This window comes from Prionailurus bengalensis, chromosome F2 (assembly GCF_016509475.1).
Source record: "Prionailurus bengalensis isolate Pbe53 chromosome F2, Fcat_Pben_1.1_paternal_pri, whole genome shotgun sequence".
NCBI lineage: Eukaryota > Metazoa > Chordata > Mammalia > Carnivora > Felidae > Prionailurus > Prionailurus bengalensis.
Window position 1 is genome coordinate 18150541 of NC_057353.1, and position 15505 is coordinate 18166045.

Genomic DNA, 15505 nt, shown 5'->3' on the forward strand with positions numbered 1-15505 from the left:
AATCCCTGAAGCCTTCTGACAGTATCCATCAATACCATTTGAAATTTTTGTGTACTTGGCTTCGTTTTTCTATTTTTAAGATTTCTCTTGTAAATATGTAATACAGCTCTCTAAGAAGGTATTAACTTTTGTCAAGTTTTCCTGGTCTAAGTCCTCCCCCACCCCCAGGTGATTCAATTTGCCACTTACTAAGCATTATACAATTGGCATTACACAACTGTTAATAGTTTATGTAGAAAGAGGACTGAGCTCATTAGCTGCACTCAGGAAGCATGCTGGTCTGCCTGGAGTGTTCCGTTTTATTCAGGTAGTGAGTCCCACAAATGATAATTGCTTATTAGACTCAACCAAGACATACAAAAATGATTTACTAACATTCAAGAAATAGGGTTGCTCCAGGGGTGCCTAGGTAGCATAGTTAAGCATCTGACTCTTGATCTCAGCTCGTCATGATCTCACAATTTGGGAGTCTGAGCCCCTCATAGGGGCTTAACTATTGCACCAGGTCATCCATCAGGTTTTTAGTGTTAAAAAAAAAAAAAAAAAAAGTATTGAGAGAGGGAGGGAGAATCCAAGCAGGACTCGAGGCTCAATTTCATGACGGTGAGACCCTGACTGGAGCCAAGGTCAAGAGACGCTTAACAGACTGGCCACCCAGATGCACCCTCATCAGGTTTTTATTTGCGGAAGAGCTAGACTTGCACAAAGTAGTTCCTGAGTAAATAAAGCAAAATAATCCCAAACCAAAGTGGCATTTCTATCTTTGGTAAGGAGAGAATGAGAATAAAGCAAAGTTAAAACCCATTTTTGATGGAAGTGTTCTGAGACACTCCTGGTTTTACAGCAACTCTAGGCTTCCACAGTGATGGACAAGGCTACTTTCAGTTTTGAGTGTTTCAGCTTTTTCCTCCAACTTTCAGACATTTGGTAATTTATACATTTGGGACTAACTTACATAGCAGCCAAAGGGAAAACGGCAATTGAGGCTTTCACTGCAGAACAGACAAGGTAGTTCAGCTTCCTCCAGAAAGGTTCCAGTGGTAGCAAACCCTAAAGCCAAATCTCCACTATTGGCCTTGTTTCCTCTAAGCGGCACTTAGGAAGTGCACACACCTGCTCAGCTGAAGCAGGTCCGGGAACTTGGTCAACACCACATAACTGAGATAATGAAGAACAGGGCCACAGCTGAATGGAGGAGCAATCCTAGGTCACACGGGCCCCGAGATAGATTATCACCTGGTCTGACGCCAGCCAGGAGAGTCGGTAAATTCTACAGCCGGGCCTGCGCCACCAGTCATTAAACATGGTTCCCTTGCCCAGATCTCCAAGGGCAAGGACATTACAGAATGTAAAGCCTGTACCATGTGTCTAGGAGTCTGGAAAGTAGCCTTCAGATGTTCATGCCTTTCTGTACCTCCCGGGAACACCCTGGTGTAAAAACTGGGGATTGAGTTATCTATAGCCCTTATCTCAGCCAATGCCTCCACCCCCAGCCTGCACCCCCTAAAATGGAGGACAGCTTTTCTGAAGTTTCCTCTGCAAGCACTGTATTCAGGAGACACAGTGAAGGCAGTGCTTAGATTCTTTGAGCAAGGGAAACATTTGCTTTCTCAGGGTCATACTTCTGACCTCTTCTTTACACCATTCCTGGTAAAAACAACTTTGCCTTAAGATCGCAGGCACTACCTGGTCCTAGTCCGCATCTAGGTGAAAAACTTTCCTCAACTGGTAGTTCTTGAAGGATTGGGTCAAAAGATCCAAGACCTGGTTTTCCTCCTCTGTAAAACGCAACTGAACTAGATGAGCCATCGAAGGTTCATTCCTGCTTTAAAAATGCAGCAATGCCCTAACTTCCAGATTCAAAGAACCACCCCCCTGCAAACAGGAGCAAAGCGCTTGCCGTATATTCCACAGCAAGCCTTCAGAATAAGGTGCATAGTCACACTGCTTTATAAGCAGCCCTGGGCCTCCTTATGAGAGGCAAACATGAAGTACCCTAACCTGTGTGGGGGTGGGGAGGTACCTCATTGTTTTCCCCGTTTAAGTTCCTCCCTTGAGAAAAATACGATAGCTTCACAATTGGCTACTTTTATTCTGCTTATTTTGAGGTGGCTCATTTGCATTGTTCAGATTTGAAGATCTAATAACTACTCCGTAGGTTAGCAAGTACTCACACACCCTCACACACCGTTCTCAATCACTGTGGAGTTTCAACCACTCCTGTGTACAATTCTGAAGGAGAAGTCTTCATTTTCAGGTCATAGTTCACATGGAAGAACAGCATCCTTCCTACGGAGCATCAACCAAGGCAAACACCGCAAATACTGGCCGTGGCTCCTCCAAGGACAGAATCTCATTCAACTGCGGGCCACAGGCTGGCACACTATAAGTAGTATGAAAAGCTACAATTGGGACCATCACATTCTCTCAGTGAGCTAAACCCAAGAGCCGGGAGCTGCACGCACATCTTACTTTAGGTGACCAGGAAAGTGTACAGATTCACACAGAGACCACAGACGTGGGGGGAAAAGTGAGGCATGTTCAGGAGCAAATCAGTTCCCTCCTCCAACTAAAAGCCATATAGGAAATGAAAGTCGCTCCACTCACCCAGCGTAGCGGTTGCTATAAAGGTGGCTGTGCCCTGGTTGCAAAATCTTCAAAAAGAGCAGGGAGAGAGGCAGAAAAACAGCTGTCCGGCTCCTAGGCTTCCGGAGGAACGTCATGGTGTTACAAGGAGAGGAGCTGAAAGTTACTTATAGCAGTCACCCGAGGCTGGAGGGAGCTCACAGTGCCGCGCCCCCCCCCCCCCATGGGCAAATGCTCTCTGGGAGGGGGTGGGGGGAGAGAGCTAAGAGTAAAATGTGACACTTCTTTCCAGCCACAGGGGGGGAAAAAGTCTAAGCAGCGGAGGAAGGGAAGTTGCTATTAAGACTTGGTCTTGGGAAGAGAAACAGCAGCACGCACTGCCCAGCCCAGCAGCTGAGCCTGATCCTCAGTCAGGCTCCCCTAGAAGGGGCTGGGCCTCCCCTGTGCTGACTCATGGCTGGGGTTCCCTGGGTGCTGCATCCTTTGAGTAACTCCTCTCTGGTTTTTTATTTGTCTCTTGCTTGACAGCTTTAGGCCCCTCGCTTTTCTTGGACTTTTCCCTTTCTATTCCCTTCCACAGAGCAGGACCCTCCTCTGAATGCAAATGACTTGCCCGAGGATGAGCTAAACACGTAAGCATACGTAGAACATTCCAGGCTTAAGGTTTTGATCTACCATAACAAATTTCTACATGGATTCCACATACTGAAGTGCCTGGTGAATAGCCCTAACGAGTTCGTGCCCAAGGGTAAGTCCAGCCCCTGAACCTGAGCAGACAGCCTGGTCCCGGCTCCTACCTGTACGAAGGGGCAGCCGCTTCGCTGAGCTTCAGGAAGCTCTTCCTACCCACTCGCCGTCAGCAGCACCCAGACCCGCTGCGATTTCAGAGGTTCTTATAGGGAACAGGAGGCTTCCACGTGCTTTACTACCTTCTCTCACATTTGGAATCATTTAGGAAGCCAGACCATTTAAATCAGAACTCCTGGGGGGTGGGATCAGTAATTTAAAAGCCTCCTCAGGTGATTGCAGTGTTCAACCACCACGCTGGTCTAGAGCGGAGCTTCTCAAACTTTAACAGGCATAGAAATCAAATCACCTGTGGATTGTTAAACTGCAGCCTCTGATGCAGTAGTTTGGGCCTGGGGCCTGAGATTCTGCATTTCTAACAAGCTTTCAGGTGATGTTCATGCTGCTGATGTTTCCACCACATTTTGAGCAGAGCTGTGCTTGAGAATGAGGTCTGCTTTTTCTCCTCTCTCTCAAAACTAGGGGGGAATAAAAAACTTTGATGATGAAAAAGGCATTTCTTTTTTTTATCCACTTGCTCCTACCCAGATATACCAGAAAACCCATCTGGGGGCATGTACTTTGCTCTAGTAAATAAGAACGGCGTTATCTAGAGTGACTCCTGTTATTCCCCATGCCAAGGCCCTGTACTACTCTGGAAGAGAGTGGGAATCAGTGTCTCTCTATACACTCACTCAAACACTTTCCAAATTTCCTGAAGAGTCATAGCCAAGGATTCTGTACCCTCTAATATTATAGCCAGAACGCTGTTTAGAAGAGAAAGTACCCAATCTTTCCCCATGGTCTCTACATGGGGAGTTGAACCAAACTCATAGGAGTTTGGTTTATAACACAGCTGAAATGATTTTCAGTTAAAATGATTCTCTAAGGCTTTCTTAACTACCCCAGGATTAGTTTAATCTCTTCTCTGTGACCCCCTCTCTAATACCTGTATGTTTTCTACTGTACGGTATAGTACATTGAATTGAAGTATTTGCCTCGTTCTCTCTCGAGGCTGCCTTCTCCTTGAGTGTAGAAGGGTACCCCTTTCATCTTTGTACTTTCTTATATCTCCTGGAGAGAACACAATGTTTGCTGAAGCAATGATCAGCAATGTTTGTTGAGTGAATGATGAACCTGAGAAGGGATTCATTCAACATTTACTCTGTGACTTCTGTATCCACACAGAGGAAAGGATGGAGGCTCTTGAGGAGTGGATGGTCCCAGGTCTCCTGGTTTTGTTTCTTGTTTGTTTATGTTGTTTGTTTCCTTCCCTCATGACTTTCTGGCCCAATGCTCTGGTCTTTGTAAAGTGGTCAGGCCGTTCTGCAAGGTTCATGGCGATGCTTCCTGGGGCCATTTTGACAAGGTCAAGAAAGCCTGTGTAACTATGAATGAACTGTGGAAATAAGAGGTTATTTTGTAAATAAAACACTTCATTCCTTTGCATTTCATTATGTCAGAACAACGTATAAATCTGTCATATTATATCACAACATTAAACTAGGAATGTTCAGTCTCTGACTGGGGATTAAGCTCATCCTCAAATCATTCTGAAGGATTCAATCCAGTGAGCACGTTCAGCAAAGACTGCAGACTCTGAGACCAGGGTAATCATTTCCTGGACCATCAAAAACGCAAGAGACCCTGGAGACATCCTGCAGCCTTCCTAAAAATTTCAGATCAAAGAGAGATTCTCAAACAATAGAAGTCATTCCTAGCAATCTTCCTCTGGTTTTCTAAGGACCAGGTTATCTGATCAAACTTCTCCTGGATTAGATAAGCTCCCATAAAATGAGTGATAAATGGAGTCCATTTAGCAAGTGGGAGGGGAAGAGAATGGCTTTACAGATAGATTCAAAGATAAAAGTCCCATTTTTTAGGCACTGAGAGGGAGTGAATTATTAAACCAGTTAGAGATTTGGACATGGAAAGATGAGAATTTCTATTTATTGACTATGCCTTTGTCATATTTTAGTGGAAGAGTGAAATGTTTTAAAAAGAAATACTACCCTACAGAGAAGCAAAAGGAAACTACAGTTGGGAAAAGAAAATGTCATTCTTGATTTGGGTGCATTGTTGTCCATGATTAGATAAATTTTTTTTATTGAAGTGTAGTTAGCACACAATATTATTTTAGTTTCATATGTATAACATAGTGATTCAACATCTATATATATTATGAAATAGTGACCACAATTAGTCCAGTTACCATCTGTCACCACAGAAACCTAATACGACATTGACTACATCCCCTATGCTGTACATTATTATTGCCGTGGCTTATTTATTTTATAACTAGAAGTTTATACCTCTTGGTCCCCTTCACCTATTCACCCCCCCCCCCTCCACCTCCAAATCTTCCTCTCCTCTGGAAACCATCATTCTGTTTTGTTTATCTGAGTTGGTTTTGTTTTGTTGTTTAAATTCCACACATAAGTGAAATCATACAGTATTTGTCTTTCTTGGTCTGACTTATTTCACTAAGCATAATACCCTTTAGGTTCATCCACGTTGTTATAAATGGCAAGATTTCATTCTTTTTGTATGGTTGAGTTATTACTGTTGTATATATATGTATGTATGTACCACATCTTCTTTATCCATTCATCTATTGACAGACACTTTGGTTTTTTCTGTGTCTTGACTGTTGTAATTAATGTTGCATTGAACATGGGAGTGCATGTATCTTTTCAAGTTAGTGTTTTCATTTTCTTTTTTTTTTTTTATTAAGTTTTTAATTTAAATTCTAGTTAGTTAACATACAGTGTTATATTAGGGGTATAATACAGTGATTCAATAATTCTATACATAGTGCTCATCATGATAAGTGTACTCTTTAATCCCCATCACCTGTTTCAAACATCCTCCTACCCACCTCTGCTCTGGTAACCATCAGTTCTCTATAGTTAAGAGTCTATCTCTCCATGTGTCTTTCTCCCCCTGCCCCCCGTTACTTGTTTGTTTTGTTTCTAAAATTCCACATACAAGTGAAACCATATGGTATTTGTCTTTCTCTGACTGACTTATTTCACTTAGCACCATATTCTCTGGCTCCATCCGTGTTGTTGCAAATGTTAAGATTTAATTCCTTTTTATGACTGAATAATATTCCATTTTGTATATATACCACATCTTCTTTATCCATTCATGTATCAGTGGACACTTGGGCTGCTTCCATGGTTTGGTTATTAAAAATAATGCTGCAATAAACATAGGGGTGCATGTATCCCTTTGAATTAGAGTTTTTGTATTTTTTAGGTATATACCCATTTGTGCAATTACTAGATCATAGAGTAATTCTATTTTTAGCTTTTTGAAGAACCCCCATACTGTTTTCCATAGTGACTGTGCCTATTTACATTCCCACCAACAGTAAGAGGGTCCCTTCTCTCCACAATCTGGCCAACACTTGTTATTTCTTGTTTTTCTGATGATAGCCATTCTGACAGGTATAAGGTAATATCGTATTGTGGCTTTATTTTGCATTTTCCTGATGGTTAATGATATTGAGCATCTTTTCATGTGCCTGTTCATGTGCCTGTTGGCCATCTGTGTCTTCTTTGGAGAAATGTCTATTCACATCAACTGCCCATTGCTGATTACATAATGTTAATGCCCTTTCTCAATCTGAATTCTATGATGTTGTAGGGAAAGATTTTGCAAAACATTTTCTTAAGTATATGAATGAAAGCCCTGAAAATTTATTTTGGTAAAGATAAATGGAGGAGAAGTTAAATGGGTATGGTTGGGCAACCCCCCAATTACCTCAGTTGGTTTTGTGCTCATTCCTCAATGTCTTATTAACACAGACCTGTTGCTTGTCAGGCATCTTTTATGGCCTTTTGCTATTGTTCCAACACATGAGGAATTGGCACATGTGATGTTAAGTTACTGCCTTATGCAGTCTTGGCAATTCTGTAAAAAATGTTGTGAAGCTTCCTTTAACAATGCATCACTAATGACTCCCACCCAACTCTCTTATTCAACACCATCAGCCATCCCTTCTTGCCTCTACATCTTTAATCTTTCTCTTGTCAACTATCCATATTTCTCCTATCTTTAAATGCAACCTACCTTTCTTCTATTTCCAGACTTCTCAAAAGCACACTCTTGAATTCTGACAATATGCTTTCCATCCCTACTTATGATGCTTATTATTATTATGCTTATTAGTATGCTTTCCATCCTGAACACTTACGAAACTTTCTCTTAAAGATCCATGGTTATTTCTAAGTGGGAAACCCTTTGTTGTCATTCTGCATTTGTATGGTTTCTAAGGCTATTTGTCACCACCACCACCACCACGCCCCTGCCCTGTTTGAAACTCTTCTTTCTTGTGATTGGGGACATTGTCTCCTCTATTCCTCTCTTTCTTAGAGTCCCTCTCCTATTTTTTAACTGCTTACAAAGTTGACATTCACAGGGGTGTTGGCCCTCTCTCTTCTTGATGTGCTGTGGACAGAAATGGCTGGAATAGTTTTGTGGATGAGACTGACTTGATTTGGGTCTGGAAGGGAAGGAAGGGTTTGGCTGTATTGAGATAGGAAAGCTGGAGAGAGGTGGCCATTATTATCAAGGAAACATCATAAACAAATACAAAGGATGTGGTCCTTGAGTTTGTGAAAGTTGGTGCTGGTGGAAGAGCTAGGTAGATAAATAAATACAGAGTTACACTTGGTGGTTGAATTAATTATATGCAAACAAATCACAGATTCTGTGACAGAAAGTTAAGGGGGAGTAGATTACATATGCAGGGTGTTCTGAGGAAGTGGACCTTCAAAGCAAACATGAAGAGCCGGCCATAGCAAGAAAAGGGTGATGGTGGGAGTGAGGGTGAAGACGAGACCATTGCTGGTAGAGGGAATAGCACAGGCAAAGAAGTCCTGTTCAGAATTTATGGTCCTTTCTCCAGTCAAGACAGGATAAAGAGCAGCATTCAGGGTCCTAAGTTTGGCCTTCAAGGCCCTTGAAAACATTTTCATTTTTATCTTCTTCAATATTTTCTGAATACTCTGTATCTTTTCCTTCCTCTGGGTTGGCTTACATTTATTTGATAATAATAGCCATCTCTCTCCAGCCTTCATGTCTTCTACCCAGCCAAATCCTTCCCTTCCTTCTAGGTACAGTTCAAGCCAGTCTCATTTATGAAACTGTTCCAAGACCATTTCTGTCCACAGTGCTCACCTTCTAAGCACTGATATAGTCACTCATGTACACCCTTATGTTCTGGTGTATATAGACACTTAATTCAGTATTACCATTTATTATAAACTGCTTGAGGGCAGGCACTCTATTGTGTACATCTTCATGTTCCACAATGCCTGGAGTTCTGCTGGATCCATAGTTGACATCCATTAACAACCAAGTTGTTGGCTTACCTTTCAGCTTAGACCTCCTGGGACCTTTCAACTGTTAAGGGGAGTCCTTGTCTAGAACCCCAGAATGCACCCTTATCCTTGGCTAGCTCTCTCACAAAGAGTCTTGCTCACTAGGATGAAAGAGCAATTTGAAGCAAGTGTTATTGATGGACAAGCCTATTATTATATTTTTAAGCACTTGTAATTATGTTACAAAGATGTTTTATAGAATTTATGGAGCAAAGCCAAAGTATTCTAATGCAGGAAGGTGGGAACAAGTTCTATCTGCTGAGTCCAAGCAGCCAAAGAGACTTTCCATCTTCTTCCTCTCTTTGCCTTTTCTTTCTCTCCCTCCTTCCCTCCTCTTCTCCCTCTTGGCTCCCCTTCCTTCCTGAGACCTGTCTCCAAGGTTCTTATGAAGAGAGAAGGTAGGGAAAACATAGTAGATAAAAATACTTTAAAGATTACTACTTCAAATGACAGAGAAAGGATGTTTGTGTTATACTGTTCGTAACATTAAGTGCTTTAATGAAAATTAAGAAATTTGAGATGGATGGAGCATAAAATAGAGATTAAGAAAGTTTGATTAGAATAAAGTCTAAAGCAGGGCACCTGGGTAACTCAGTCTGTTAAGAGTCTGACTCTTGGTTTCAGCTCAGGTTATGATCTCATGGTTCGTGAGGTCAAGTTCCACATGGAGCCCCATGTCGGGCTCTGTGCTAACACCATGGAGTCTGCTGGGTATTCTTCCTCTCTCCCTCTCCCTCTCCCTCTCCTTCTCCCTCTCCCTCTCCCTCTGTCTCGCTCTCTCTCTCTCTCCCCCCTCCCTTTCTCTGTCCCTACCCCGCTTGCACATGCATGCACACACACTCTCTCTCAAAATAAATAAAGTTGAAAAAAGGATAAAAGTCTAAAGCAACAGTAAAGCAAATGATTGAAGAGCTACTCTTTTATCCATTTGCCTAGGGCAACAGTTGAAAAAAAGACAAAAACAAATAAGAATGGAAAAGTAATGACAGAGAAGACTCAGATATAAACAAGACTTTTACAAAAAAGATGAGGTAGAGGGGAAATTTCAGATATAACAAAGATCAAGAGAGTAGGTCATGGAATCTGGCCTGAGAAAGAAAAGCCGGGAGGAATGAGAGAAGTCAGGCAGGCAGTAATGCTTTGTGGTCAGACCACTGGACACTCAGGCAGAGGGAGAAGAATGTTTCCCTGGTGCTGAAGGACAGAAAGAGTAAATAGAAAAATAAAGGAGCTCTATTCCAATTAGCTTAGAGATAAATGTATACTTTGAATATCTCTAAAATTCCAAGAAAATATGGTATTTGAGCTAATAATACTTTTAGTGTGCTACAGCTTTTTTTTTTAAAAAGCACTCTTGCAGAAACTCAGAAACATTTTAAGAATCCATGTTCACATAATTAAGGTAAAACTTTGGCAAATAGGACTAACTGAGTAATTTTGGTATGATAATAGCAATATTTACCAATGTTGAATATAACATAAAAGTGCATTTTTAAAATTCTATTTGGGCATGCTTTATCTAAACTTATGAAGGTATACTGATTGTTTATAAAAATGTGAATCTGTGTATTTAAAACTCATTAATATTCAAAACACTAAATTGAAACTATTTCAATAGGAATCATGTTTTCAAGTATGCCAGCTTGACGATAATTTCTAAGATCTTTAGGGAACTTAACAATAAAAAGACAAATAACAACTTGAAAAATGGGCAAAGGATCTGAATAAACATTTCTTTAAGGAATATATACAAATGACCAGGAAGTACATGAAAAAGATGCTCAACCTCATTAGTCACTAGGGAATTGCAATTAAAAACCACAATGAAATACCACTTCACACACACTGAGATGGCTGTAATCAAAGACAATAACGAGTGTTGGTGAGAATGTAGAAAAACAGGAACCCTCAGACATTGCTGGCATGAATACAAAATAATTCAGCTGCCCTGAAAACTGTTTTGTAGTTCTTCAAAAATTAAATGTAGAGTTACCATATGAGCCAGAAATTTCAACAGCTAGGTTCCACTCAAGAAAATTCAACCGTATGTTCATATCAAAACTTGTACACAGATGTTTATAGAGGTATTATTCATAATAGCCCCGAAGTGGGAACAACCCATATATTCACCAACTGATGGAGATATAAACATATTGTGGTATATTCATACAATGGAATATTATTTGATCATAAAAAGGGAGAAAATTTTGATACATACTGCCGAAAACAAAAGGCCACATGTTGTAGGACTCCATTTATATGAAATGTACAGAGTAGGTAAAAGCAAATAGACATACGAGTAGAATATTAGCAGTTGTCAAGAGTGGGGGAAAGGGGAAAATGGGAAGTTACTGCTAATGGGTATGGGGTTTTCTTTTGAGAGTGATGAAAATATTCTGGAATTGGGTAATGGTGATGGTTGCACAATCTTGTGAATATACGAAAAGCCACTGAAATGTACATGTTAACATGGGGAATTTTATGGTATGTAAGTTATACCTCAATTAAAAAAAATATATCTTTAGGGAACTTGAAACTTTAGACAGATTGAAGTGAGCTAATCCTGGATAGCTAAATCATTTTTAAGTAAGAACACAGGACAATTGATGACTAAGCATATTTTTGTTTATATGCTTTTGCTTTTAATATGCTACAGATATGCTAGATCTTTAGTAAAGTTTTGCCACTTTCAGAAGGCATATTAGGCTGTAGCAAGTATGTGTCTATAGAAAGTATGTGTCTATAGAAAGCATGTACTTATGAGTTCTGCTTGTGGGCTAAAATGCTAATTTGTGACAGACTGGTGTCCATTATCCATACCCAAATTTTCTCTGTGAAATAGACTTCAGTTACTTTGGTTAAAACTTATCATTAATATTGTTGCTTGAGACTACTAGGAGCAATAGTGACAGAAAATATGACTACATATGTACTTCTATTTCCAAGGAAAATAATAGTTTTTTCCTAACACAGTACTTCTCTGTCCACCCCCTCCCTTTTTTTTTTCTGTTTTTGTTCTTCAGACCCATTTATACCCTTATACCTTATCAAGGACTCCAAAGAGTGTTTATGTGGGTAATGTCTACTGATTTTTAAATGTATTGGAAACTGAGATCTTTTAAAATGCTCTTTTATTGGTTCATTTGAAGGTAGTAATGATGAAAGCCTTGTATGTTGTTTCTTATGAAATTAGTTCTCACGGTCTTACAATATTTATCCTAAAGGCCCAGTATGTTCCAGAATACTTGAGGGCACAATGAAAGGCCAAAGCTTGGAATGTAAATTTTATTTGCCTTGGTTTATAATACCTGAGTCTGAAAAGCTATGGAATGTTTTAATAGCTTGGCAAAGTTTGCTCAGTGTTGATGGGATTGCTTCCTTGATTTACTGTTTATTGCTTTCATTATAATATGAAGGGTTAATCTTTCTGTGTTATTTGCCTACATAACAAAGATTGTCTTATCAGTAACTTTCTGTGCTTTATGTTGTCTTTATTACATCCTGTATTACTTTTTAAAAAAACAATTTAAAAAAGAGAAGAACAAAGAAGCTTCACTTCTGAAAAAGCTAACATTTTTACAATTATGCTACCTTCTATGTGTATTTTAAAATTCTTCTGTCACTTCAATTAAATAGGTAGCAAGTTTTATTTTATAGGCACCCATGGTCTTATCTTAAGTCTAAATCTCCTCCAATAATATTTATTTTTGCCTTCCCCAAATCAAGCTCTCAGTATAGGAAGAAAAATAACATAAAATTTACAGGATAGTTTTTGTACCTAGAACTATATTTGTGATTTCCCAGAGGGTCCCTGCAAAATCACCAAGATTTATTCCTTCATCTTGGAAAGTACTAGAAATAATTAGGCTTAAAAAAAATCCATGTTCCTATTGAGAAGAGCTGTCAATTGAAAAGAGATGTTTATCCTTCCCCTAGGTAAAATTTTTATAAGTGAAATATTATTAATATAAATATTTCAGAAATTTCAACCTGTATATGAAGTTCCTAGGGATTTTTCAATGCTCTTGCTGTCCACGACATGATTCTACTTGGTGCTATTTTGCCTTATGATATTAGGCATCAAACTAAATACTAAACTGTTATTAGTCATAAATTTCAGTTATTATTTAAAATGCTTATTGGCCACAAACTTCTTCATTTGGATCTAATATCTTCTAGGCCAGTGACTCTCAGTTGAGGATGTACGTCAGACAGTTCCATGAGGTTTTATAAAAATATGGATGTCTATACACCATACTTATTAGATCTCTTTACTGGATAATCTTGGGATATTCTTAGCATACTATTTGCATATTGTTGGTATGTTATGTGTATTATGTCTCAGGATTATTGTATCACAAAAGTATTTCCTCTGTATATTCATTTAATTTTATAAATCAGATATAACATCCACTGACTTCTTTGCAAATATGCTTACTCATTCACTGAAGTGTTTTGAAAGGACTCTCTGATCTTGTTTTTCATGCCACGTATTCAGCCAAATTTGCTTGTCAGTTGCACTGTTCTTGTTATGAACTTTCATCAGACCTTTCACATTTGGAAATGATCAGCAATAAATTAACCACAACTATTTTAATTTCTGTCATCGACAGATAGTTTTTGTTTTACTCCGACGCTTTTTTTTTTTTTTTTTTTTGCTGTAGGGATGACAGTTTGAAAAGTCATCAGTAATGGCAGAAAACAGAGAGTTTGATCCTTCTTCCTCCTTCAGATCAGGACAGAACCTTTCTCCCAGCTTCGGCCATAACCACCGGTCCCTGTCAGTTCCAGGAACACTCCCTTTTCCTTTCTCCTGCCCCAAAGTTTTCCAGTTAACTGGCCTTCTTATGCCTCTTCACTCTTGTCTTGGGACTCTTTTTTTTGCATGTTTCTTTCCTTTCTTATTTCTCCTATTCACAATGATTCTTTATTCTTTTATCTACCCCTTCTCTCTGATCAGGGATCTCTCTTTTTCCAGGCTTTTCTTTCTTTTACAATTGCCGCTGCAACTCCTAATCTTTGACCCCCCCCCCCCTAAATTGGAACCCTCCTACCTAGTCAGGGCACTCACATCTGATTTCCCTCCCGATTGTGTCCACATTTCCTTCTTTGTGACCTTCTTATTGCATCATAAGCAAACTTTCGTTTTTCCAGAATGCATTTCTAACTCCATTTACCTGCTTGCTAGAGCAGAAAACTTACTCACAAAATTTTATTGAACTATTTCTGAGTTGCTCTGAAGACATGGGATTCCCAAATTGAAAATCAATCCAGTGCTTCCCTAAGTGCTTTAAGTGCTTTTCTGAATTAAAGGAAAGCATCAAATATCCAACCAGAATTTCAACACAAAAGTTAACAGCTGGTGTATAAAGAATCTCAGAGAGTCTCTTGTTTTCTGACTTAGGTCTTTTTTATTGATCTTTATTTGAAACATGCAACTTGGCATTAAACTCACAGCTGCAAGATTTCTAAGAGAGAAAAAATACTCTGGATAGGGTTACATCAGCTACAGAAGAAATAAAACCTATCTGTGATCTTAATTCTTCAGGCAGTCTGAAGTGGTGGTAGGAACTGTTTTCAGAGCTGCTTGGAAAGTGTCACTGCAAATTGTCACTGGGGCTGAGGGTGACTCATCACTGGCTCTTTTTCAGTCTGTGCATTATGGCTTTGCCCACCATTCAGAAGCATTAATCTCTCATAGAGACTTTTTTTTTTTTTTTGCCTTTGTTCAACAGTTGCTGAGCAGAGCTAAAGATCTACTTAATTTGGGTAGAAGAACCAAAAGTTTTGGTGTGCCAAGTGAGGAAAAACTGATGTAATTATACTTGCCAAGGCAGCCCTTGGATCATGAATAATCAATTTACAATTATTCTGCCTCCATAATTTGTCAATTGCACAGTAATTTCTACTCCCTTTCCCCCAAACCCTGTCCTTTCCCACAAGCTTCCTCAACTTAATTTGTCCCCAAAACCTTTTTTTTTGTTGTTGGCATTGTTCTAAACTAGTGTGTCCTAAACTTTGCTGTATGTGAGATTCAGCTGGGGAGCTTTAAAAAAATCCAAATCAGGGGTGCCTGGGTGGCTCAATTGGTTAAGTATCCGACTTCAGCTCAGGTCATGATCCTGCAGCTTGTGAGTTCGAGCCCCACATCGGGCTTTGTGCTGACAGCTCAGAGCCTAGAGCCTGCTTTTGGATTCTGTATCTCCCTCTTTCTCTGTCCCTCCCCCACTCTCTCTCTCTCTCTCTCAAAAATAAATAAACATTAAAAAATTTATTTAAAAAATCCTAATCAGAATGGGGTTTTCTTTTTGGGGGGTGGGGCTAGGTATCACTACTTTTAAAAGATTCTCAGGTGATTCTTTCCAAAATGCAGCAAAGTTTGGAAACCATTGTTCTAAGTGATATATCTATATCAACTCACCATCTGGACCATTACTACTCTGAGTTGTGAGACTAACCTAGATCACATGGGGTGGTCAATCCAGTACTTGATGTTCATCTCACATGTCACATTTGATAATTCTTCATCCTTAAAATATTTACTCTTTCACTTGTCTTCCAGGAAACTGCAGTTGCACTGTTGTTTTCTCTTAGCTCTTGTTTAGAAATTCCCTTTTTTTTTCTTGTCCTCCTAACAAGGATGTGCTCCAGAATTCATTGCTTGATCATTTCTTGTTTATTTTACACTTATTCCCCTTAAAGATCTCATCCAGTCTTGTGGCTGAAAACACTATCTATATGCT

At 39.5% G+C, this 15505-nt stretch overlaps 1 protein-coding gene across 1 annotated transcript in view; it reads right to left on the reverse strand.

Annotated features, from left to right (window-relative positions):
- The window catches only part of CPA6 (carboxypeptidase A6), a 320090-nt gene extending 317112 nt beyond the window's left edge, over positions 1–2978 (reverse strand). Inside the window, exon 1 of the mRNA XM_043601162.1 lies at positions 2608–2978. Within this exon, the coding sequence (XP_043457097.1) occupies positions 2608–2723 (116 nt within the window). The 5' untranslated portion in view covers positions 2724–2978. The remainder of the gene's footprint in view (positions 1–2607) is intronic.
- Positions 2979–15505: the final 12527 nt, after the last annotated feature.